The sequence below is a fragment of the Musca autumnalis genome, unplaced genomic scaffold, assembly GCF_047663935.1.
Source record: "Musca autumnalis isolate F117 unplaced genomic scaffold, ASM4766393v1 scaffold_1, whole genome shotgun sequence".
NCBI classification, from domain to species: domain Eukaryota; kingdom Metazoa; phylum Arthropoda; class Insecta; order Diptera; family Muscidae; genus Musca; species Musca autumnalis.
In genome coordinates, this window is record NW_027411644.1 from 33,169,934 (window position 1) to 33,195,031 (window position 25,098).

General features: G+C 36.7%; 1 protein-coding gene across 3 annotated transcripts in view; it reads right to left on the reverse strand.

Moving 5' to 3' along the window:
- The window catches only part of LOC141395846 (uncharacterized protein ZK1073.1), a 153,175-nt gene that overhangs the window by 80,870 nt on the left and 47,207 nt on the right, over positions 1–25,098 (reverse strand). The window contains exon 1 of one of the 3 annotated variants that reach the window (XM_073971624.1): positions 1,518–1,845. The exons of the other annotated variants lie outside the window; for them this stretch is intronic. Coding sequence (XP_073827725.1) covers positions 1,518–1,610 — 93 coding nt within the window. The 5' untranslated portion in view covers positions 1,611–1,845. Of the gene's footprint in view, positions 1–1,517; positions 1,846–25,098 lie in introns of those variants that run through there. 3 annotated transcript variants of the gene reach the window in all.

Sequence of the window (25,098 nt, forward strand, 5' to 3'; positions counted from 1 at the left end):
CCGAATTTTGAAGGAGTGGACCGACATAGTCCATAATCGCACCCGATATATATCTGGAAGGAATAATACGATGTGCGAAGTTTCGACCAAATCAATTACTCCCCTCGACAGTTATCGTTCACACCATTTTACAGGAAAATTCTGAACTTTTGTGGGGGAGGTACCGTAAGGAATGGACCGATATGGTCCATCTTCGAACATAAACTAAGTTTGGTTCGAATCGGTGGATCCGTTCGAGAGTTATCGTACGCAACAGCCAGCTAGACAGACGGGCACGGCTAAATCGACTCCAAATTGTCTGAAACGAATTTCGTCCAAATTTACTTGGGGTCTAAAACCGTTTTTTCGATGAGGCACATTTTAGGTCGTATATAACCTTTCTAGCCTTAAGGCTGAGGGTGTAAATATCGAAAGGAGCGACTGGTCCCACCTTTGAAGATGGTAATATTTCTCCCCAGTTTAAATCAAGCTTGAAGATGAACTATACCGGACAACTACTTCGAGTATATCCCACAAAACAGTTTAAAAGCGGTTAGAAAATCTTTCTGAATTTTTAACCGTAGTGAGCTCTTGTGGTCCTCTTTACGGTCCTCCTTACAACTACCTAATATTCCTGAGGGCTTTCTTAAATGTTCTTTAAAGCCACTTCTCGATGCGCGTTGAAATTCAAATAGCTGCTAGTCTTTGTGGTAACGACCACAGCAGTATAATTTTTATAGCTGTCGGCAAAATTTACTTATCCTTTTTTATTAGTTTTAAATACATTTTTGTTTTAAATTTCCTTCAACAAAAAATTGACTTCGTTGAACATTTCCAGTTAATTCCCCCACAATGCGGCAACAAATTTATCAAAAGTTTGAAATTTTCTTTATCATAGGTATGGTAGCTGTGGTGGTTGTGATGGTGCTTCAGTTTAAAACTAATGCAGGGAGGTAGTGAATAAAAATAGCAAAAAACTACGCCATAAAATGTTTTGCAAAAAGTTAAGAACAGGGAAAAACTTTTCACTCCAACAAAAAGGTACAAAAAAAAAAATAAAACATCAACATCAAATTTCATTTCATTCAGTTGAATTTCCCCATACGACAAAAAAAAGGATGTAAAAATCCTGGAAATTCCCTAAGGAAATGGTAACTTAAAATGCCTTCGGTAAGGAAAGAGGAGAATTTTTTTTAAAGGAGCGAACGAAATTTAAAACGAAATAAAAAAAATTCAAAACCCCTTTAAGCCGTGTAACATCTTTTCCGACTATTTGCTAAACTGTACTTCCCATATGCTGTTGTTTGACATAAAAAGCCCTGATATTCATTAAATAGACCACACAAAAGGCTTAAATTGCATCTTTGAGCACAGCCACATCTTAGCTATGAAGTGCCAATAATAATGGCATTTTTCAGTTTAATGGTCTCTCTTAGGGTATGGCGGGATGGGCGGCGTAAAAAGCTGCATGCAATGGCCTTTCTCATACTTAGAAAAAGTGTAAAGTTTTCAAATGTAAAAATTGCGCCTTAACTTACATTGGTCTTGTCAAGGGAATTTGGACTGGATGCCGAATTCACCGGGGTTTGATTGGGAGTTGGTGATTTATTCGATTGCTCGGGATTTTCCATTTTTACTGGCGTGTCACAAAAAAACTTTAAAATTTAATTTTCTTTTTTATTTATTTTAATTTTCCAACACTTTAAAACAAACTGCGTTGTTGTCTTTTTTTCTTGTTTTCGCGTTGTGATAATTTTCAAAGTGATAAGACTCTAACGACGTCTAACGAGTAACTGACACCGCCAGTTATGTTAGGTTCCCTTGCATAGGACCAACCAACCGAAAAAAAAGAAAGACAAACAGAAACGAAAAGAAAAGCAAACTACATCATCAATACCAAACCCAAGCTTCACAGCAGCAGCAGCTGCAGCCTAAAAGTATGCCACACAAAATGAAAAACCAAACATGTTCATTCAATAGTCCACGCATACACACGGACATAGACAAACACACACTTTCACACCCAATTGCATACAATTTTCCACTGCCCTTTTATTCACGTCAGTCAGCGGCGGCAGAGCCATCAACACAGCAGCAGCAGCAACAACTGTGTCAGCAGCATCAGCCAGCGAATATGTAAAGAAACTAAATGAACCCGTAACACACACACACACACTCACAACTATTGTTAAAAATGAAAACATTAACTTTTGCTTTTTATGTTTTGTTTCCGTTTTTCGCATTTTTCTCGCGAAAAACCCAAAACAAGACAGAGAGAGAGAGAATAACAAACAAATTATTTGAGAGAGAGAGACAAAGCTTTTGATTTTGCGCCAACTCATCAGGGATGGAAAGTTCAATATAATACACATTTCGTTTGGTATAGAAGTATCGTATCGGCTGTGTTAGAGCTAAGTAAAAGATGAATCATAACGTCAGGAAATCGAATTTTGGACAATGTTGATACACATTGGGCAGATCCGAAAGTAAATGAAGTAAATGAAATCCTTCTACCCCGATTTATTAACAAAAAGTTAGGAAGAATAAGCGTACTCAAGATATGGAAAGAACAGTTGTCTAAGCTAAGCTCGACATCGATGATGATGATGGAATCAAATGTATGTATACCGCCCAGACATAGTGAGGTTAAGACAGCAAAAAGTCAGCTAAGCAATAATAAAGGAGCATGAGCTGGTGGTCCAACAGCAGAGCTGTTCGAAACCGAAACAGAGTCAACGAGCTCATAAGGTGTATGCATCTTAAACATGAACTTGAACATCCTACATATGTCCCGTACATAAAAAAGGAGATAGAACAGTTTGAACCAATTATAGATGCTTAGGTGTGTCCGCCATCACTAATAAAATCGTATCCAGCGTATTATTCGAACGAAACAGAAAGCTGTTGGAGTTAGTTGAGCGGATTTGGTATGGAAGTTGAAAAGTATGCCAGGGTGTCGTGCGGGCCTGTGCCGCATGCTGGGCAGACGTTTTGCATGGTGTCATCAATCATTGTCCTGTAGGAATTAGACGGCTGCACCATCCTGAGCGTAATTAAGCCAAAACTACTCTGGTTTGTTGCGGCAGCTGACGATCCTCAGCTGCGATAGATGAGGAATGTTCTCTGAAGACCGCATAGATAGTTTTTTATGACACCTGCGACTGTGAATGCTGTTCAAACCTGCTTGATAGGGGTGGTTGTCATATCCACCATATGTTGATTAGGATGGCTCTCACGGTAACACCCCAGCAAGTTCGGGAACGGCAGCAAGCCATTGTGTTCCTGTTCTGCAAGAATTTTTGTCTCCCCATGTGGATGGTCAATGAAGACATGAGTAGCCACCCTGTTGCAGTTCTCAATGCGTCATTCTGGCAGCTTTAAATATTTTTATACCCTCAGAATTTATGCTAACTAGGCTAATACACTTTCATAGGGCAATCTGTGCCTCATAAAAATAATGGTTTTAGTCCCCAAGTATGTTTGGACGAAGTGTGATTCAGACAATTTGATGTCGATGTAGCCATGTCCGTCCGTATGTCTATCTGTCTGGCTGATGCGAACGATAACTCTCGAACGGATGAACCGATTTGGTCCAAATTTTGGCGTTATAATAATATTTTATAGTTATAGTAATATTTTATGCAAAATTACTTTAAGTTCGAGTATGAGTTATATCTATCCACTCTTCAGGTACCCCCCCCACAAAAGTTCGTAAATATTCGGAAAAATTGTGAGCACAATAACCCTTGAAGCGAGTAACAGATTTGGTCCATACTTTGCACATCGTGAAATTTCTAAATCTGACATTCCACTCCTTGGTCCAATTTCGAAAAAGTTCAGTTTAGGACCTGCTCTTGAATCGCTTTGATTTTTGTTGTAGCAATTTGTATTCGCTGCCCCCATTACGATGGTATAAGTTTTATCAGGGGCAAGTCCATACTTCTTGAGAAAATAGTCCGAACTGGTTGGAAAACCCCTATGGCACCATGTGTAACGGATAAACTGATTCGGTTTAAAATTTGGCATTCATAATATTTTGCCCAAACTTAGTTTATGTTCGAAGATAGACCATATCGGTCCACTCCTTCTGGTACCTTCTCCACAAAAGTTTGAAAATGTTCGGAAAAATTGTGCGCACGATAACTCTTGAACGGATTGGCCGATTTTTTCCATACTTTAAACATCCTAATATGTATACTAGATCAGGTTCGAATATGGATTATATTTTTCTACTCTTTCGGGTTCCTCCCACACAAAATTTCCTGCTCTCGAATCACTTTGATTTTAGTTGAAGCAACTTGCATTTGCTGCCTCAATTACGACGGTGAAAGTTTTTTTCAGGGGCAAGTCCATACTTCTTGAGAAAACTGCCAGAAATTTGTAAAAACCCCTATTATACCATATGTAGTATCTGGAGATCACGATAACTCTCGAACTGATCAACCGATTGGGTCCAAAATTTGGCCTTCGTCATATTTGGTCGAAAGTTTCAGTTCGAAGATGGGCAATACTTCCCCCCATTATTTAAAACAAATCACTAAAATGGTATGCACGATATCTCTTGAACGAGGTCCAAACTTTGGATCTCCAAATATTTTGTCCAAATTTAGTTCAAATTCTAAAATGACCCACATCGGTCGTCCACAAGTTAAACTTTTTTGTCTAAGTGCAGTTTACGGTCTGTTCGAAGATCCTTTGAAAATGTATACCGATGCTGTTCCTAGTGGTCCTATTTACAGCGACATTATGTTTTGCGTGGACAAATCCATGCTTCATGGCCTAAAAGTTATACGATGACACACTGAAATGACTAGTGGGAGCGATATCTATCGAAAAAATATGACTCCCAAAATAAGATCCACTTCCATAATGGACTATGTCAGTCGATTCCTTCAAGAACCTCCTCCGCAACACATTTGAACTTTAATCCTTATCCAAATCCAAATAATCCTTGTAGGCAAGTTCAAATGTCCAAAAAGGGCCACAAAATTCTGAAAAGACCCTTAATACATTCGATCTGTCCGTTGATGAAAATTTCAATTCATATAGGCTGAGGGTATATCTCTGTCGGCAAAGCCGACTGATACTTTTTTAATTGTTTTAAATAATTTCTCGTTGGAGTCGACTGCAGCTTAATGATCGACGATTTTTTGCAAGTGAAAAAAAAAACACACTGCATGAGAAATGAAAAGTTCGATGACAGAGAAGTCACTCCACAGCCAATATGTCTGATGAGCTGCTACCAACGGCGAAACCAGGTCACATAATAATGGTTGTGTGGGTTCGAATCTTCGGCTTTCCTTTTTCACTTGCAAACATTTTCGATCATTAAACTCGACTCCAACGAGAAATCAATTAAATTTTTTTAACTTTTGTGGAGCGAGATACTCGGAGAAGTTGTTTATTTTCGAACTTGTTTTAAGTTCTGTAGAAAAATCCAAAAAAAGATTTTTTCAAAAAATAGTGGGGTCTCAAACCATTTTTTCCATGACAACAATTTTTTGATCCATAAGTTTACGAAATGATGAGGATTATAATTGTTTTGCAAACCTCCCCGAAGGGAATGGGAGAATTCGCTCATATCAATGAGTGCATCCCGGTTCGTATTAGCTCAATGATATATGACCTACTTTTATAGCCGAGTCTGAACGCAGCACAGTGGCCAAATTTCTAGAAAACCTGACCAAAAATCGAAAAACAATTGCATCAATTATCACTAAATATCGTCAAATATTGTTTATGGGATTCCACAGCGTGTAGTTATGAAAAAATATATACGTTTCTTCTTTAGTAAGTGGGTATAAAAATTTAACCTGACCCCATTTGAAATTTTTTTTCTCTCAATATTTAAGTTGTTTATTAAAATATTATAATATATAATTGTTCCACAAACATCCCAGGCGGGACAATGGAGACTTCTCTCATATCAATGAGTGCACCCCGATTCATATTAAGCTCAATGATATGGGACAGTTTATCGCCGAGTCCGAACGGCGTGTCCTAAGACACCACTTGTAGAGAAGTTTTACATGGCTGAAATACTCAGGAAATGGCGCCAACATTACTGAGGGGTATTTTGCCACCGTTGAAAATTTCATGTTGCAAGGCGGGCTTGCATTGCAGTGCACCACTGTGGCACCCATTAAAATATTATAAAATCCAAAATAAACAACGGTTTCTAAATATACATATATTTTTTTGTAATTGTAATGAAAGGTATGTACTTGTTGATTTTTTCAAATGTACATTTTCACAATAAATGATGAAAAAAGTTGTGAGTAAGATCGAGTTGGGATGCATACCTTATCATTTCATAAACATCGAAACATCCTGCACATATTTGCACTTTTGGTTTTTATATGATATTTTGTCTTGCAGATATATACATATTTTCCTCGAATAAGAATGTCAGAATATAGCATAGGGTAACTTCCTGGCGTTTAGGTAAAATTTAGAGTTTTGATGTATTCTAGGACCTATAGTAAAATTTTATGGCGAACATCGAACACGAACAACCTAATATTCGATGTTTAAAGAGTTCAGTAGTGCGATTCTCTAACTCATTTTTTCAGTTACCGACAAAAATCGGTAAAATTAAAATGCTTATTATGTCGCTAATTAACGAAATTTTTCGGTAGGTTAGCAACGAACAAAAAGTAGACGTAAAGTTCTACCGATAGCAAGAGCATTGTCAACTTTTTTTGAACTTTTCATTCATAATGTTACGTTTTAATTTTAACGATTTTTGTCGGTAACTCAAAAAATGAGTTAAAGAATCGCACCACAGGTTTTCACTAGAAAAAATCATCATTTCAAAAACTAAAAAGCCAATTGATAATTCCCTTCGCCGGGATGAAATTATGATGTTGGTAGCGATCAGTAAATTTTGCAGGCTGTCAGTGCGTTTTGTAAACATTACCCTCTGTATAGAAAGGTAATGATGAAGTTAAGCCAATGGCAGATTTAAGCAATCATAAAAATTCGCCCAAAAATCAGTAAAAAAATTTAATCGTCATTCCATTCGGTTGTCATCTTATCCACCAGACAATTTAGTTGGTCATCGACAAATTTCGGGCCATTATGTCAGGAAGAATGGACAACATAAAAGCTTTGTTTTTTTTCCTTTTTAATGGTAAAAGTGGTAAAAGAGAAAACTGTCAAAATTGCTCTCTCATGACCAGTTTTTCCAGAAAAGTAAAGGAACTGAAAAATGGTAGATATGGTAACAATGTCAAAAGGAAACAAAAAAAAATCAGTTCTCTTCTTTTATTTCACTGTTTTTAATTTTGTTTTGTCAGCGTTCGCTTTTTTCTTTTGTTTTTGTTAATTTTTTCTTCATTGCCAAACAATCGTCGAACAAATGTCGAAATATTAGTTCTACCATTTTTAGCTGAAGAAATTTGTCTGGTAGCCTGTGGTAGAAGAGAACGACATTTTTGTTCTCTTTCTCTCTTAAAAATTGCTTCTAGTTTTGCCATTTTTTGGGGTTAAGGAACGCTTTGCAGGTTAAAAATGGTAATCTCATGCAAGTAAAGGAACACAACTAATATTCAATTCTGTTCAGTATTGCATGGTACAATAATACAGGTAGCATTATCAAGCCAGCTGATGGTAACATAATGTGTCAATTGCATTGAATTGATGTCAAATTTTGACATCTTATGTTACCAACAATTGCCGATGCGGCTACCTGTGTATTTGTACCATGCAGTATTGTTCTAGTCAAGGTGTAATAATATAATGTGTAAGTGACAATCATACCTCTTTGAACTTTTTTTATAAACTGACTTGTCAGAATATATTAGGATCTACCCCGAATATTCCAAAATTTAATAAATAGATGTCCAATCTGTTCTATTCAGTGTCGCATAATCTATATATATAAAATAGAAAAATGTTTGTATGTTTGTTTGTTTGTTTGTTTGAAATTTATAGACTCAAAAACCGCTGAACCGATCTTGCTGAAATTTCCAGGGTATGTTACTACATCGCCTGAAAGTAACATAGGCTATAAAAAGTTTCGAAATTCCGCTCTGATCCGGAGATATAGCACCAGAATCGGAGGTACCTCCAATTTAAATCTAAACTTTGTATGCAAATATCTATAGAACGGTTACAGATACAGACTCCAAATTTGAAATGTGTGATGGATTTTAGCCTAAAAATAAATGTGCCAAAATATATCGAAATCGGTCCAGATTTGGATATAGCTCCCATATATATTTTCGTCCGATTTCAAGTATTTGATGTACCAAACACACTATATATGTCCGATTTCCATGAAATTTGGAATGCGTGACGGAACGTGACTTATAACAAAATGTACCAAACAATATCGAAATCGGTTCAGATTTGGATATAGATCCTATATATATTTTCTTCCGATTTCAAGTATTTGATATACCAAACACGCTACATATGTCCGATTTCAATGAAATTTGGAATGTGGGACGAAATTTGGCCTATCACTAAATGTTCCGAAATATATCGAAATAACTTCAGTTTGGGATATAGCTCCCATATATATTTTCGTCCGATTTTAAGTATTTGATGTACCAAACACGCTATATATGTCCGATTCTAATGAAATTTGGAATGTGTGACGGAATTTGGCCTATAAGTAAATGTACCAAACTATATCGAAATCGGTTCAGATTTGGATATAGCTCCCATATATATTTTCGTCCGATTTCAAGTATTGGTGTACCAAACACGCTATACATACATGTCCGATTTCAATGAAATTTGGAATGTGTGACGGAATTTGGTCTATAACTATATGTTCCATTATACATCGAAATCGGTTCAGATTTGGATATAGCTCCCACATATATTTTCGTCTGATTTCAAGTTTTTGATGTACCAAACACGCTATATATGCCCGATTCCAATGAAATTTGGAATGTGTGACGGAATTCGGCCTATCACTAAATGTGCCAAATATATCGAAATCGGTTCAGATTTGGATATAGCTCCCATATATATTTTCGTCCGATTTCAAGTATTTGATGCATCAAAAACACTATACATGTCCGATTTCAATAAAATTTATAATGTGTGACGAAATTTGAACAATAAATAAATGTGCCAAAATATAGCGAAATCGGTTCATATTTGGATATAGCTCCCATATATAGTTTTGACCGATTTGAGGTATTTAATGCACCAAACACGTTATATGTGCCCGATTTCAATGAAATTTGAAATGTGTGACGGAATTTGGCCTATAAATAAATGTTCCAAAATATATCGAAATCGGTTTAAATTTGGATATAGCTCCCATATATAGTTTTGACCGATTTGAGGTATTTGATGCACCAAACCCGTTATATGTGCCCGATTTCAATAAAATTTGGAATGTGTGACGGAATTTGGCCTATAAATAAATGTTCCAAAATATATCGAAATCGGTTAAGATTTGAATTTAGCTTCCATATATATTTTTGACCGATTTAAGGTATTTGATGCACAAACACGCTATATGAGCCCGATTTAAGTGAAATTTGGAATGTGTGACGGAATCTATATATATATATATATATATATATATATATAAAATTGAAATTTGTTTGTGCCTTATAGACTCGAAAACCGCTGAACAGATCTTACTGAAATTTTTAGCGTACATTGCTACATGGCCTGGAATGAAAATAGGCTATATCATATTTTAAAATTTCGCATTGATCTGGAGATATAAAATCAAAACCGGAGGTACCTCCAAAAAATTTAGATTTTGTATGCAAATATCTTTAGAAGTGTTACAGATACAATCTCCAAATATTGTTTGTGTGGCGGAATTTGATGCAAAATAAATGTACCAAATAATATTTAAATCGGTTCAGATTTGGATATAGCTCCCACATACATATATTTTCGGCCGATTTCCTTATTTATGTACCAAACACGATATATATAACAAATTTCGCTGAAATTTTAAATTTCTGACGGAATTTGTTTTAGAAATAAATGTGCCAAATTATATCAAAATCGGTTCAGATTTGGATATAGCTCCCATACACATATATTTTCGGCCGACTTCCTTATTGTATGCACCAAACACGCTATATATGTCCAATTTCGCAGAAATTTTGAATTTCTGACGGAATTTGTTCTAGAAATAAATGTGCCAAATTATACTGAGATTGGTTCAGATTTGAATATAGCTCCCATATATATTTTCGGCCGCTTTCCTGTATTTTATGCACCAAGCACGCTATATACAGAACTCGGTCTAGGAATAAATGTGCCAAATTATATCAAAATCGGTTCAGATTTGGATACAGCTCCTTATATATTTTCGGCCGATTTCCTGTATTTTATGTGAAATTTGGAATGCGTAACGGAATTTGGTCTAGACATAAATGTGCCAAATCATATCGAAATGGGTTCAGATTTGGATATTGCCCCTACATGTATTTTCGGGCGATTTTCTATATCTGATGCTTCAAACACGCCATATGTGTCCAATGTCGCTGAAATTTGAGATGTCTGACGGAATTTGTTCCAAAAATAAATTATATCGAGGCCGGTTCAGATTTGGACACACTAATATTTCCATTTTCACTGAAATTTGGAAAGCGTGACGGAATTCGTTCTAGAAATAAATGGGACAAATTATATCGGAATCGGTGCAGATTTGAATATAGCTCCCATATATATTTTCGGCAGATTTTCTGTATACATATATTTTCGGACGATTTCCCGTATTTGATGAACCAAACGCGCAATATATGTCCAAATTCGCTGAAATTTGGAATGTGTAACGGAATTTGGTCTAGACATAAATGTGCGAAATTATATCTAAATCGGTTAAGATTTGTATATAGCTCTCATATATATTTTCGGACGATTTCCTGTATTTTATGCACAAAACGCGTATATTCAAATTCAATGAAATTTGGATTGTGAGACGGGATTTGGTCTAAAAATAAATTTGACAAATTATATAGCTCCCATATGTATATATTTTCGGTCGATTTCATGTTTTTGTTACGTATGTTCAATTTTAATGAAAATTTGAAGACTTAGCAGACAGTAGAAGTCATCATTATTTACAGCAGTACTTATAGTTTGGAAGGAATTGACCAAGGCTACAGCTATTAAGTATCATATCTTCGAGAGACTTCTTAAGATATATGTTTTATGACGTAGGGGATGGAAGATACCAAGGAACGGTCCTGACCGGTTTTAACATGGCAAAGCCCAGGATTTATCTTGGTCCCTCTTTCATCTCAAGTGGACACTGACCTCCCCGTGGTGTCACCTGGGGAACTGCCTTTAACACCCGTTAAAGGTAGTGAGCTAACATGTGCCGCGCGTTCACCCATAAGAACGTTAAAAACTTGGGTTTGGGCGTCGGGTTAGTAACCCTCCCCTAGAAAAAAACAGCCTACTATGAAAAAACGAAAGAAAAGAAAAACAAAACCCTCTAAAGTTGACGAACCCCGCAAACGTTTCAAGGACCATGATCTGCGAATCTGCACCTGGAATGTTCGCACTCTTTATAGAGAAGGTGCAGTCTTCGCATTGGCAGACGTACTTGGAAAGTACAAAGCCGATATTACTGCCATACAGGAAATACGATGGACTGGGAAAGATGTCACAACAACACCTAAAGGTGACGCACTGTATTATAGCTGCCATGACACAAAGCATGAGTTTGGTTGCGGTTTTGTAGTTGGTCGGAGGTTAAAACATCTGGTCTCCAGCTTCACCCCAGTGAATGAAAGACTTGCTACAATTCGATTTAAAGCAAAATTCTTCAACATCAGCTTTATCTGCGCTCATGCCCCAACCGAAGACAAGGACGAACAGACCAAAGATATATTCTACGAGAGCCTAGAAGAAACATATGACCGTTGTCCTGCCCATGACATTAAAATTGTTCTAGGCGATTTTAATGCCAAAATTGGAAAGGAGAATATCTTTGGACAAACAGTTGGGAAATTCAGTCTACATAGTGAAACATCAGACAATGGAATGAGGCTGATAGACTTCGCAGCGGCAAAAAACATGGTAGTTAGCAGTACCAGATTTAAGCATCTCGATATTCATAAGGGCACTTGGCTGTCTCCAGACCAAAGAACAATAAATCAAATTGATCACGTTGTGATAGATGGAAGACATTCATCGAGCGTGTTGGATGTACGATCGTTCCGAGGAGCAAACATAGATTCGGACCATTACCTCGTTGCAGCAAAGGTACGTACCCGTCTAAACGTTGCAAATAAAGCACGGACAGACACAACACGAAAGTTGGACATCGCCAAGCTGCAAACACAACAGATAGCCACAGCATATTCCACTCAACTGACACAATTGCTTAATGATAGCGCTTCTCGTCCCGATAACATATCAGCACAATGGCAAAATATTGCCCACTCCATGCAAACAGCCGCAAAATCAGTACTTGGATACCAGAGACCTCCACCAAAGAATCCGTGGTATGACCAGGAGTGCCGTGCTGCTACCGAAGAAAAAAATGCGGCATATAGGGCTACTTTACAATCAGTAGCAACGCGTAGCGCACGAGAGAGGTATCGGGAGAAAAGGAGAGAGGAGAAACGTCTTTTCCGCAGGAAAAAGAGAGAAATGGAAAAGAGGGAGTGTGAACAAATGGAGATGTACAGGAGACAGAACGAAGTCCGAAAATTCTACCAAAGAGTGAAGCATCAAGCTGATGGCTTTGGTACAGGAATATCGTCCTGTAGAGATCAACAAGGTAATTTGGTAACTGATACAGATAGTGTGCTCAGGATATGGAAAGAACATTTTTCCAAACTGTTGGTATCCGATAGCAGTGAGGACGGCGAAGATACCACAGATCCAATCCCAGATGATGGTATTGAATGTATACCGCCCAGCCAAGATGAGGTAAGGACAGCAATAAACCGGCTGAAGAATAATAAGGCGGCAGGAGCAGATGGCCTACCAGCCGAGCTGTTCAAAACCGGAGGCGACACGCTGATAAGGTGTATGCATCAGCTAGTTAGTACCATCTGGCAGGAAGAACGCGTACCCGACGATTGGAACGTGAGCATCCTATGTCCAGTCCACAAGAAGGGTGATAAGACTGTGTGCTCCAATTATAGGGGCATAAGTCTGCTCCCTATTGCATATAAGATAGTATCTGGCATATTGTGTGAGAGACTAAAGCCTATGGTCAATGAAATTATTGGACCCTATCAGTGCGGCTTTAGACCTGGAAAATCCACCATTGACCAGATATTTACCTTGAGACAAATCCTGGAAAAGACCCAAGAAATGCAGATCGACACCTTCCATCTTTTCGTCGATTATAAAGCAGCATTCGACAGCCCTATACGTTCAAAGGTGTTCCAAGCCATGTCTGATTTTGGTATTCCTGCAAAGCTCATTCGACTTTGTAGAATGACATTAACTGAGACGAGATCCTCAGTTAAAATTGGAAAGAACCTCTCCGAAGAGTTTACTACCAAAAGAGGTTTCAGACAAGGAGACGGCCTGTCGTGTGATCTATTCAACATCCTGCTGGAAAAGGTCATACGAGACGCGAAGGTCAAAAGAAATGGAACGATATACACGAACAGCCACATGTTACTGGCTTATGCCGACGACATTGACATCATGGGTCGATCGGTAAAGGAAGTAACTGACACCTTTGCAAAAGTCGAAAGAGAATCTGCTAAAGTTGGTCTGGCAGTAAACGGCGTAAAAACCAAGTTGATGGTATCGATGCGTAATATGTCCATAAACACCGCACCATCTGTGAATATTGGTACCTATAATTTTGAGGTAGTAAAGGACTTCGTCTACCTCGGCACAGCCATAAACACAACAAATAACATCAGTTGTGAAATACGAAGAAGAATAGTGTTGGCTAACAGATGTTACTTTGGGCTGAGTAAGCAGTTTAGGAATAAAGCCACCTCTCGTCAAACAAAAATAACACTGTACAAAACACTGATACTACCCGTGCTAATGTATGGTTCCGAAGCATGGGTACTTGCTCAAGCAGATAAGACAGTGCTTTGTGTGTTTGAGAGAAAAATTCTTCGAAAGATCTACGGGCCAATCTGTGTTGACGGCGAATATCGGCGTCGTATGAACATCGAGCTGTATCAACTATACAATGACATCAATATAGTTGAACGAATCGAGATACAACGATTGCGATGGCTAGGCCATGTTATAAGAATGAGTGATGATGAACCCGCTAAAAAGGCGTATAAATACGGGCCGCATGGAGGTTCTCGCAGATCTGGAAGGCCAAAGCTTCGTTGGAGCGAACAAGTGAAACGAGATATCACAAAGCTACATATCCCAGATTGGGAAAATACAGCAGCAAACAGAGAGGATTGGAGATTTTTTCTTAGTTCGGCTTATGGAACAAATGTTCTGTAAAAGGCCAGCTAAGTAAGTAAGTAAGTAAGTAAGTAAGTAAGTATGTTTTATGATGATATATCTAAATTATTTGTAATACTTATAGGCAGAAATGCTTTCGGAGGAGTGTTACCTCCTGAAACATACAAAAATACCATAGTAGCTCCATAACAACCCTGAATAGGTATATAACGCCTTCATATCTCCTATATTTATTCGTTAAAATATTAAAAACGTTAATATAATTATGGCATTCCATTATATTTTATCGTAGTCGGGCAGCAAAGCGCACCGGGTTCAGCTAGTAAACATATAAAGTGTAGAATGTATCACATTATGTATAGAGTAATTTCGATGCCAATTAAAATTAAATTTTCAATCTTATTATTTATTTCTTGTAAATTTTTCTGAACTATTTTGGAAAGATCCTAGTATTCAAACGTTGCCATTGACATTTAGTTCCCATAAAATTATGTTGTTATTGTAAAGTTGTTAGTTGTTGTAATTCATGCAGACACCTTACTTCTTACACCATGGTTCTAGTCACAATAGTACATTGTTTGAAATGTCAAATGTCCATCCCTGCAAATATTTACTGTAATGAGATAGTGGCTTTCGAAATAAAAACTTTGTTTAATAATGTCCAGGGTTGCCGTTCCATTTTTTCTCTTCGGAGTAGTAAAATTGTTGTATTTGGAACCGTTTTGGCCCTGTGGGCTAGGTAGTGTGTTTTTGATAAAATAAATTAAAAAAAAATAAATTATATAATTGATTACAAGGTTTAGAAGGACATACATACAACTTATAATACCCTCCCACATATTGGTACAACAATGTTATGGTAGGCCTATTCTGTAACTTTTCTCGATTAACAAATTTTTAAAATTTCTTTTGTTTTTGTAACAACTACAAAACAAACAAATGAAATTTTTGTAAAATAAGGGGGGCAGGTTTCAACATCGATGACGCTGCATTTCATTATACCCATAGCCTTTAGGCTAATACCCCGTTTATAGTAGGTCTGATTTAGCAAATCCAGTCAATTTAAGTTGTCATTTTGATGTAATATATGTCAAATAAATCGAGATAATGCCCTTAATCATCGTATAAGTGTATAGTCTAAGCCAAGTTTAACGCCTCATTGAAATAATGGTTTTTAGACCTTAAGTATGTTTGAATGAAATTCGTTTCAGACAATTTGGGAGTCGATTTAAGAGCAGTACACATTGTCAGTTTTGAATGTCGATATTTCGCAGTTATCGATAACTGTCCAACCGTCCAGCAACCACAAAACATTTTGCGGTTGCATGATGAATGACCAAAATGAACGGCCACACTAGCAAGCACCAACAAAGCTGTTATTCAAAACTGGCAATGTGTACTCAGTTTTAGCCATGTCCGTCCATCTGTCTGGTGGTTGGTGCGCACGATAGCTCTCGAACGGATCAACCGATTCGAATAAAATTTTGTGCTTCGTAATATTTTGCAAAAACTTAGTTTAAGTTCGAAGATGGGTCATATCGGTCCACTCCTACGGGTACCTCTCCCACAAAAGTGCAAAATTTGTCTGCAAAATGGTGTGTACCATAACTCTCAAAGAGAGCCATCGATTTGGTTCAAACTTTGGGCACCGTACAATTTCTACAAGACATAGATGAGGTTTCAATATGGACTTTATCGGTCCACTCCTTCGGGTACGTCGCACAGTGTCACTACCGTGGCCAAAAATAGTCAAAACCAAGTTCTTCGCAATACAAATTTATTGATGGAAATTGATAGTAAACATTTCAATTTGAAGGAATTTAAAGTAATTTATCGTTCTAAAACAATTTTTTACAGTTGCTTTGGATGTAATAAACGTGGATTTACTTTTGTTTAGAAGTAAATAGTGATCATATGGTGTTTACAGGCACCCAAGTCTGTAGTACTTAGTACATCGATTTTGTGAACCAAATTTGAAAATTAGTGGAGTGGGAAAAAATTGTATAAAAGTGTGTATCGATATTATTTGCAGTTTGAGTTGTGAAAAGTGAGTACTTCAAATGTATAAAGGTCCCAGCTGCAGAGGTTTGCAGACGAACATGTGATTTCTCTTTTTCAGTGACCACCTCATTAGGGAGTTACCCCCTTTTTATATAAATATTTTGCGGTGTCCACTAAAGCTCGAAAACGAATGGACCGATCATCATATATTATTGTTGGCTTATTAAGTACCTAATAATCTTGGTTTTAGACGAGAGACTTTTAAAAGTATAAATTAAAAAAAAATGTGTTAAAAAGAGTTCGATATATTCAATAAGCCCACAAAAAATATTAAGACTGAAAACCAAATTTCAGACATTTCGGGTGGATATTGAGGGCACAATTTTCAAAATACCGATAATCGGTAGCTACGGTTCCATGGGGGCTATATGAAGTCGAGGTCCTACACTGACAGATTTGAGGTGGAGAGTTATATACCCACTAACGAAGACTAAATACCAAATTTTAGCAATTTCGGTGTGATAATGAGGTTCAAATCTTCAAAATACCGAAAATCGGGAGGTACCGTTATGTGGGGGCTATATGAAGGCGTGGACATATACCGACAAATTTCAAGGGAAAAAGTTGTATACCCCCAACGAAGACTAAATACCAAATTTCAACAATTTCGGTGTGATAATGAGGTTAAAATCTTCAAAAACCGAAAATCTGGAGTTACCGTTATATGGGAGGCTATATCAAAACGTGGACTTACAATCACAATTCTCTGTTGGTGTGTTTCATACCTCTGCCGAAGACTAAACACCAAATTTCAATCATTTCGGTTGGTTATTATTACTAAAACTCTCAAAATACCGAAAATAGGGAGGTACGGTTCTATGGGGGCTATATCAAAACGTGGACCGAAAATCCCAGTTTTTTTTGTCCACGAGATTGTATGTCAACAATAAGTACGTGTACCAAAATTGATACACCTACGAAAACTCCTTCTATTTTTGGCCACAGTTAATATGAACTCGCGGCATAGTGCGTCGCACACAACATTTCTGAGAAGTACAGTTTAAGACCTTCTCTCGAAAACCTTTGATTTCTGTTGTAACAACTTGTATTCGATGCTCCCATTACGACGGCGTAAGTTTTTTGTAGCGACAATTCCATACTTCCTGAGAATATGACTCGAAATTGAAGAAAAAAACCTGTGGCACCATGTGTAGTGCCTGGAGCGAACAATAACTCTCGAATGGATCAACCAATTCGGTCCAAAATTTCAAAGTCGTAATATTTGGTTCAAACTTAGTTTAAGTTCGAAGATGAGCAATATAGGTCCACTCCTTACGGTACCTCCCCCACAAACGTTAAAACTTTTCGCTGAAATGGGACGCACGATAACACTTGAAGGCAGTAACCGAGCTGGTTCATACTTTGCACATTGTAATATTTTTACGAGACATAATAGAGGAGGTTCGAATATGGTATATATAGGTCCACTACTTCGGGTACCTCTCACCCAAAATTTCGGTAAAGTGCAGTTTCAGACCTCCTCTCGAATACCTCTGATTTATGTTGTAACAACTTGTATACGCTGCCTCTATTACGACGGTACAAGTTTTTTCAGGGGCAAGTCCATACTTATTAAGAAAATTGACCGAAAGCTGTAAAAAACCCCATATGTAGAGGCTGGAGAGCACAATAATTCTCGAACGGATCAGCCGATTCAGTCCAAAATTTGGCCTTCGTAATATTTAATCCAAATGCAGTGTAAATTCGAAAATGGTCCATATGGGTCTACCTCTTAAGGTACCTCCCCCACAAAAGTTCAAACTTTTTGTTAAATACGGTTAAGTAACTGTTGGAAGATCCTTTGGAAATTTATACCGAAGCTACTCCGTGTAATCCTGTTTACAGCGGTACTATGTTTTTCGTGCGCAAGTGTCCATGCTCTAAATTACACGGTGACCAATTGAAATGACTGGTGAGCGTGATGTCTATCGAAAATAATGACTCCCAAAAATAAGATCCACTTCAAAAATGGTACATCCTCTGCAACACTTTTGAGTTTTAATTCAAACCCATATTTTTGTCGGCAAGTTCATACGTACAAAAAAGTCCACAAAATACAGAAACTCCTCAAAATACATAATTTCTAGGGAAAAGGATCTTGGTTGTGTAGCCGCTGATCGATCTGTCCGTAGAGGAAACATTAAACTCACACAGGCTGAGGGTATATCTCCGTGGCACAGTGGTCCCACTTGTATGGAAAAGAGTGCCAAAAATATTTCTAATCGAGCTACCGCCTCCAAATTTTAAACGTAGGTTTATAACAAGCCAAAAAGATAGAAAACCATTTTTAGTGGATGTAGGTCCATATTTGGGTAAGCTTCCGCCCAATTTGTGGTATTTTGACGATTTTGGCCAAATTAAGTGGCCGATTTGGATGTTATTTTGCATTTTGAGTTCTGAGTGAATAAACTACCTCCTTGCAAAAAATATTCAATATAGGTTTTCCAATCGATTTGGCTGTAATTTAGCATTTTGAGTTCTGAGTGAGCAAAATACCTCCTTGCCAAAAATGTTCAGTATAAGTCCAAGTTTAGGAGTAGCTCCCATATAAACGTACCTCCCGATTTTCGGAGTTTTGACGATCTTACGGGCGTGGTGTAAGAGGAATAACTTAGCGGGTGGCAGATGGGGGCAGCTGGACTTTTTTTAATCGTAAACTAGAGACTTTCCCCTGCATTCTATAAAAAAAATCGAGACTTACAAATGCTCACAACATTAGTGAAACTCAGCATAAATTGAGCCGCTCAGTGCACACTTCGACTAACTCCACTTTTTGCAAAATTTGAGATTTTAGTGCCAAAGCCTTTGATATAGCCATATCTATTTATGACTATAATATCTTTCCTGAATAATAAGGATGAGCACCTTTAAATAACAAGTTTTTTTTGACCACTGAATAATATGCAATTTTTTCAGTGCACACTTCGATTAACTCCACATTCAAATGTAGCTCTGCTCGAAACTTGTGCATTTTTACATTCAATGCTCTTTCGGCTTTTGTTGAAACCATAGATGGTCTTTAGGAAATTATGACGTATATGACATACATTTTTGACGTATATTACATACGTCGGAAACGTCGTAAACCTAGCCAAAACAAGGTTTTCGACAAAATAAACAAAATCACTTTGTAGACAAATGCAACACACACGCAGAGAAAAAAATATGATTGATCCAACAATATTCGAAGAGGAAAATATGTATTGTAAAGATATTGTTAAATTCCAAATGTAGTATTGTGATTCCAACAATTGGGTTTTGTTAAATCCAAAAACAGTTTTTGTCAACTGGCCAATAGTTCTCTCTTTTCTTCGACAATTTTTTCTCTTCTCTCGCTATTCGATGCCGTGTTGAAAAAAAAAACAATTATGGTGAGTTTTGTTTGTATGACATGATGCCTATATCTTTGTTTTTGTGTGTATGTATACCAACAATGAGACTCTTGTTTTTATTTGTTTCTGTTTTGTTTCATTCTTCTATCTTCATTGTGCTTTGAGGTTTTGTGTTATACCGGAGTTTGTTATGGTGTTTAATTATTCCTTATGTTGTGGTGGGTGCTTGTGGCTTTTTGTTTGTCTTTGTTGTCAGCCAATGCAGCAAACCATGTATTGTGTTCATCAATGATTGCAATATTATACGCGACATTTATATCCAAGTTATGTGAAAAGTGTATATGAGAAGTATATACAATCAAATCAAAAATTTCTGGGCTGGTTTTCTGGGTTGACAATACTTTTTGTAAACAAAATTAGATTATGATAGTTCCTACAATCGGTATTGTTAACGATTTTTACAATATTGCGGAAATTCGAAGGTTGTTTTTGTTTTCTATGTTTGGAACAAAAGATGGTATTTTTGGATTTGGATTACAATGTTTGAACAAAACAAATACATTTTTGGAACCAAAACAGATATTTTTGTTCCAACAAAAGCGAAAAATATTTTTTCTCTGCGTGCACGTAAAGTAGTGGAAGTGTGCAGATTGTACGGTAGATGGCGTGCGTCATCCAATCTATTGTTCAATTATTTTAGTTATTTAAAAAATTAAAGAAAATTAACATTTGAGTTTTTATTATGCATTTTAATAAAAAAAAAACACTGTAACAAGTTTTTGCAATTAGTTTGAAGTAAAAAATTTGATAAGTATCATTTTTGAGGTTTATGACGTTTACTACTTTTTATACGTTTTCTACTGGTATATGATGTTTTTGACATTTACAACTTTGTGACCGTCGAAAACCTTAAAAAGTAGAGCATCTCTGGTTGAAACACAAATAAGTCCATATTTATATTAGGCAATTTTCCTTGCGGAAAAAATTCAAGACCTAACTTTATTACTTTTTTCAGTGCACACTTCGATTAACTCCACCATTACCACAACATAACTAACGATTGTTTGTTGGCTATTTTTTTATTTTATTTTACATACCGTTAGATGAAAGCTATACCTGCTATTATGCATTCCACATTATATATTTGAATCCATATTATCAGGGGAATTTTAAAAAACCATATACATTTCATCATTGCTTTTCTCAACTTTTTGTTTTATGGAGTTAGTCGAAGTGTGCTCTGAACGCCTCAATTAATAGTAATTATATCAAAAATAGCCGAAAAAGTCATTTATAAAGAATTTATTTTTAATGAATAAGTTTCATTTTGAAAATTGCACATTTACCTCTCCAATTTTTTATAATTTTACTCATAACCTACGAATGCTTTGCGGATGTATTTTTCGTTTTTAAGGACTCACATACAAATCACAACTTCTTCGACTAAACTTGGCGTATAACCGCTGTAAATTTACAAAAATAAGGCTGGATGTTAAAAATTGTATATGCTTAGAGAATATTTATTTCAATCGCAGTAAAATTTGTCGCCGATTGATAATTTTTTACTTGTTTTATTGTAATTGTTCCGTCCCGTACTTCTGAACAAGTTTTAGTTGTGTTCCAGAACCAGCAAAATAGTATTACATATCTACATAGTACCAATTTTCAAATTTTGTGCTAGAAATATTTGCATAGCAAATTTTAACCGTATAGCAGTTTTTGAACCTACAGCAGATTTTGAATATAGTTTAAATACATTTCCATATTTTTGAAAAGTGCAAACAAAATGCCAATTTACTCTGATAGAAGTCAGATACTCTCCGAAAAAAAATCGTTATCAGCAAGGAGCTTTGCCATACCTTCTTATTAGACAATGGTTACAGCAGAAGTTTTGTGTTGGAACAATCATCTACATTTATTATTGCATGATATCAACAACAGTAACAAATGTCAACCCTGCTTTTGACAGAATAGGCGATAATAACAAAAAGATTGTAATCAACTGTTAGCTGTGGCCTACCTTAACATTATTTCACCATGGAGTACGGTAATAAAATGTTTCTTTAACCCTTTCGGTGATTCTATGCCATATGGCATAACCAGTTTTTGAAGCCCGTTTTAAGGCAAAATACTTATGGGCACTCTTTTTTTAATAATTTTGTATTTTTCCCTGAAGTGTTATCTAAAAATAATTCGACAAAAAATTTTAATTGGTGGACCCTATACATTGTTATGTCTCAAAGAGCAAGCGCTCCTCGTTCGATTTAAAATTTGCATGAAAATACCATCTTATAATTTTACATATTTTATTAACAAAAATATTTTTTGTTAACTTTTTGTATTTAATTTAGTAGATAATCATTGCCTTAATAATTAAAACGAAAAAAAGATCCGAAATATAGTTCAATGGAGCTGCCAGATTTTTTATATTTCATACTATGCCATATGGCATAGATTTTTCCCAACGGAAATGTTTCACTTTGTTTAACTCCCAGATCTTCTATTGTAAAACACCTAGATCTTCTATAAGAAGGCCTCCAGATCTTGTACAAATAGACCTCCAGGTCCTCTATAAGAAGACCTCCAGATCTTGTATAAGTATACGAAGACTTCCAGGTCTTCTATAAGGAAACCTCCAGATCCACAATAGGAAAACCTCCAGATGATGTATAACAATTCTTGCAGATTTTCTAAAGTAACTCCTCCAGATATTATATAAGACGGCCCCACGTCTTCTACAAGCTGACCTCCAGCCCTTCTATAGGATGACATTCAGGAGTTCTATAAGAAGTCCTTAAGATCTGCTATATGAAGGCATTCAGGTCTTCTATAAGAAGTCCTCCAGTTTTTCTATAAGAAGGCTTCAAATCTTCCATAAGAAGACCCTAGGTTTTCTATAAGAAGACCCTAGCTTTTCTATAAGAAGGCCCTAGGTCTTCTATAAGAGGCTTTAAATGTTTTAAAAGAAGACCTCCAGATATTCTATAAGAAGACCTTCTATGTGGAGACCCCCAAATCTTCTAATAGAAAGACCTCCAGATATTCTATGAAAAACCTTCATGTCTTCTATGAGTAGACCTCCTGGTCTTCAATGAGAAGATCTTATGCTTTTCTATAAGAAGGGCCCCTGCTCTTCTATGAGAAGACGTCCTGCTCTTCTATGAGCAGACCTCCTGCTCTTATATAAGAAGACCTCCTTCTCTTCTATAAGAATACCTCCTGCCCTTCTATATGAAACCGTCCTTCTCTTCTACGAGAAGACGTCCTGCTCTTCTATGAGCAGACCTCCTGCTCTTGTATAAGAAGACCTCCTTCTCTTCTATAAGAATACCTCCTGCCTTCTATATGCAAACGTCCTTCTCTTCTACGAGAAGACGCCCTGCTCTTCTATGAGCAGACCTCCTGCTCTTGTATCAGAAGTCCTCATTCTCTTCTATAAGAAGACCTCCTGCCCTTCTATATGCAAACGTCGTGCTCTTATATGAAAAGACGTCCTGCTCTTAAAGGAGAGGGCCTCCTGCTCTTCTATAAGAAGACCTCTTGCTCTACTATAAGAAGATCTTCTGCTCTTCTATAAGAAGACCTCCTGCCCTTCTATACGCAAACGTCCTGCTCTTCTATGTGAAAACATCCTGTCCTTCTATGAGACGACCTTTTGTCTTCCGGGAGAAGACATCCTGCCCTTCTGTGAGAGGACCTTCTGCTCTTTTATGAGAAGACGTCCTGCTCTTCTATAAGAAGACCTCTTCTATAAGGCCTCTTGGTCTTCTATAAGATGAAATTTAATTAAAAACTTGAATATTTAAGTTTTGTTTTTTTTTCCTTTAAATACATTCTATGCCATATGGCATAGTGTCCAAAAACCACTTTTCCAAACAAAATGTTAAAAAATTAGTTTTGATTATTCATATAGTGGGCTTAAGTATATATAAAATTGGAAAAATATATTTTTCAGATCAAAAACAAAAATGAAGCACCGAAAGGGTTAAACTATGGCAACCCTACAACTACTCTTAATGTCTCTCTCTCTCTTGTTTCAACTGAGAAAGCTGTAATTCATTCATTCGTAAAGAATAAACATTCACCCCTAGTCTCCTACTAATGGAAATTGCTTGCTGCAAAGCTTTTCAAAAAGTTCATTCACTTGCATTTGTTAAATTAAAATAGGAGGTTCAACATTAAAGCTTAACTGCGTTTTTCATTTTCGCATTGTTTGCATTACACTTTCCCACATTACCTACTTGAGTAACGATGCATTTCCATACATATACGAATACTAGGGAACGTTTTCGCACCACCCCTCCAGTCCCGCTAAAGTAATTATTTCAATGAACATCACTCTCTATCTCTCGCACATTAACACTCTTCTCGTACTTCCTCTTTTCTTTAAGCACTAACTGTTGTGCAATAAATAACCTCCATCCCTGTTGTTGCAAATATGTTACTGCCAAAATCTTGTTTAGAATGAGAGGAAGAAGAAAATGGCCATAAACATGAGCATGTATGTGTGTGTGTGAAGTTCTGTGTGTGATGGTATGAGTGTGTCAATGACTGTTACATTTTAAAAGGCAGTGTCCTAGGTCAGAGCTACTGAGGGGATTTTTGTTCGGCATAAACAAAGTGGTGGTGTGAGAGCTTTCACACAATAGATGCTTGCATTCGTTTGTGTGAAGAACTAAAGGTATGTGATGGTTTGTACCACACACCAACAGAATTCAAGAGGATTACCGATGATTTTGTTCTCTATATTACAGATCGTAAATTATAGGGTGTTATGGGATATTTTCTTCTTACATTTTGTAGTTGTTGTTGTAAATTAATAACAATTCATTTAACTTAAGAAATGGGAAGAAAAGAAAATCAGCCTGGCTGAATAGAGGTTTTAATAGGAAATCTTCTATTCAGCCTGGCTGAATAGAGGTTTCCATAGGAAATCTTCAATTCAGCCTGGCTGAATAGAGGTTTCCATAGGAAATCTTCAATTCAGCCTGGCTGAATAGAGGTTTCCATAGGAAATCTTCAATTCAGCCTGGCTGAATAAAGGTTTCCATAGGAAATCTTCAATTCAGCCTGGCTGAATAGAGGTTTCCATAGGAAATCTTCAATTCAGCCTGGCTGAATAGAGGTTTCCATAGGAAATCTTCAATTCAGCCTGGCTGAATAAAGGTTTCCATAGGAAATCTTCAATTCAGCCTGGCTGAATAGAGGTTTCCATAGGAAATCTTCAATTCAGCCTAGCTGAATAGAGGTTTCCATAGGAAATCTTCAATTCAGCCTGGCTGAATAGAGGTTTCCATAGGAAATCTTCAATTCAGCCTGGCTGAATAGAGGTTTCCATAGAAAAACTTCAATTCAGCCTGGCTGAATAGAGGTTTCCATAGGA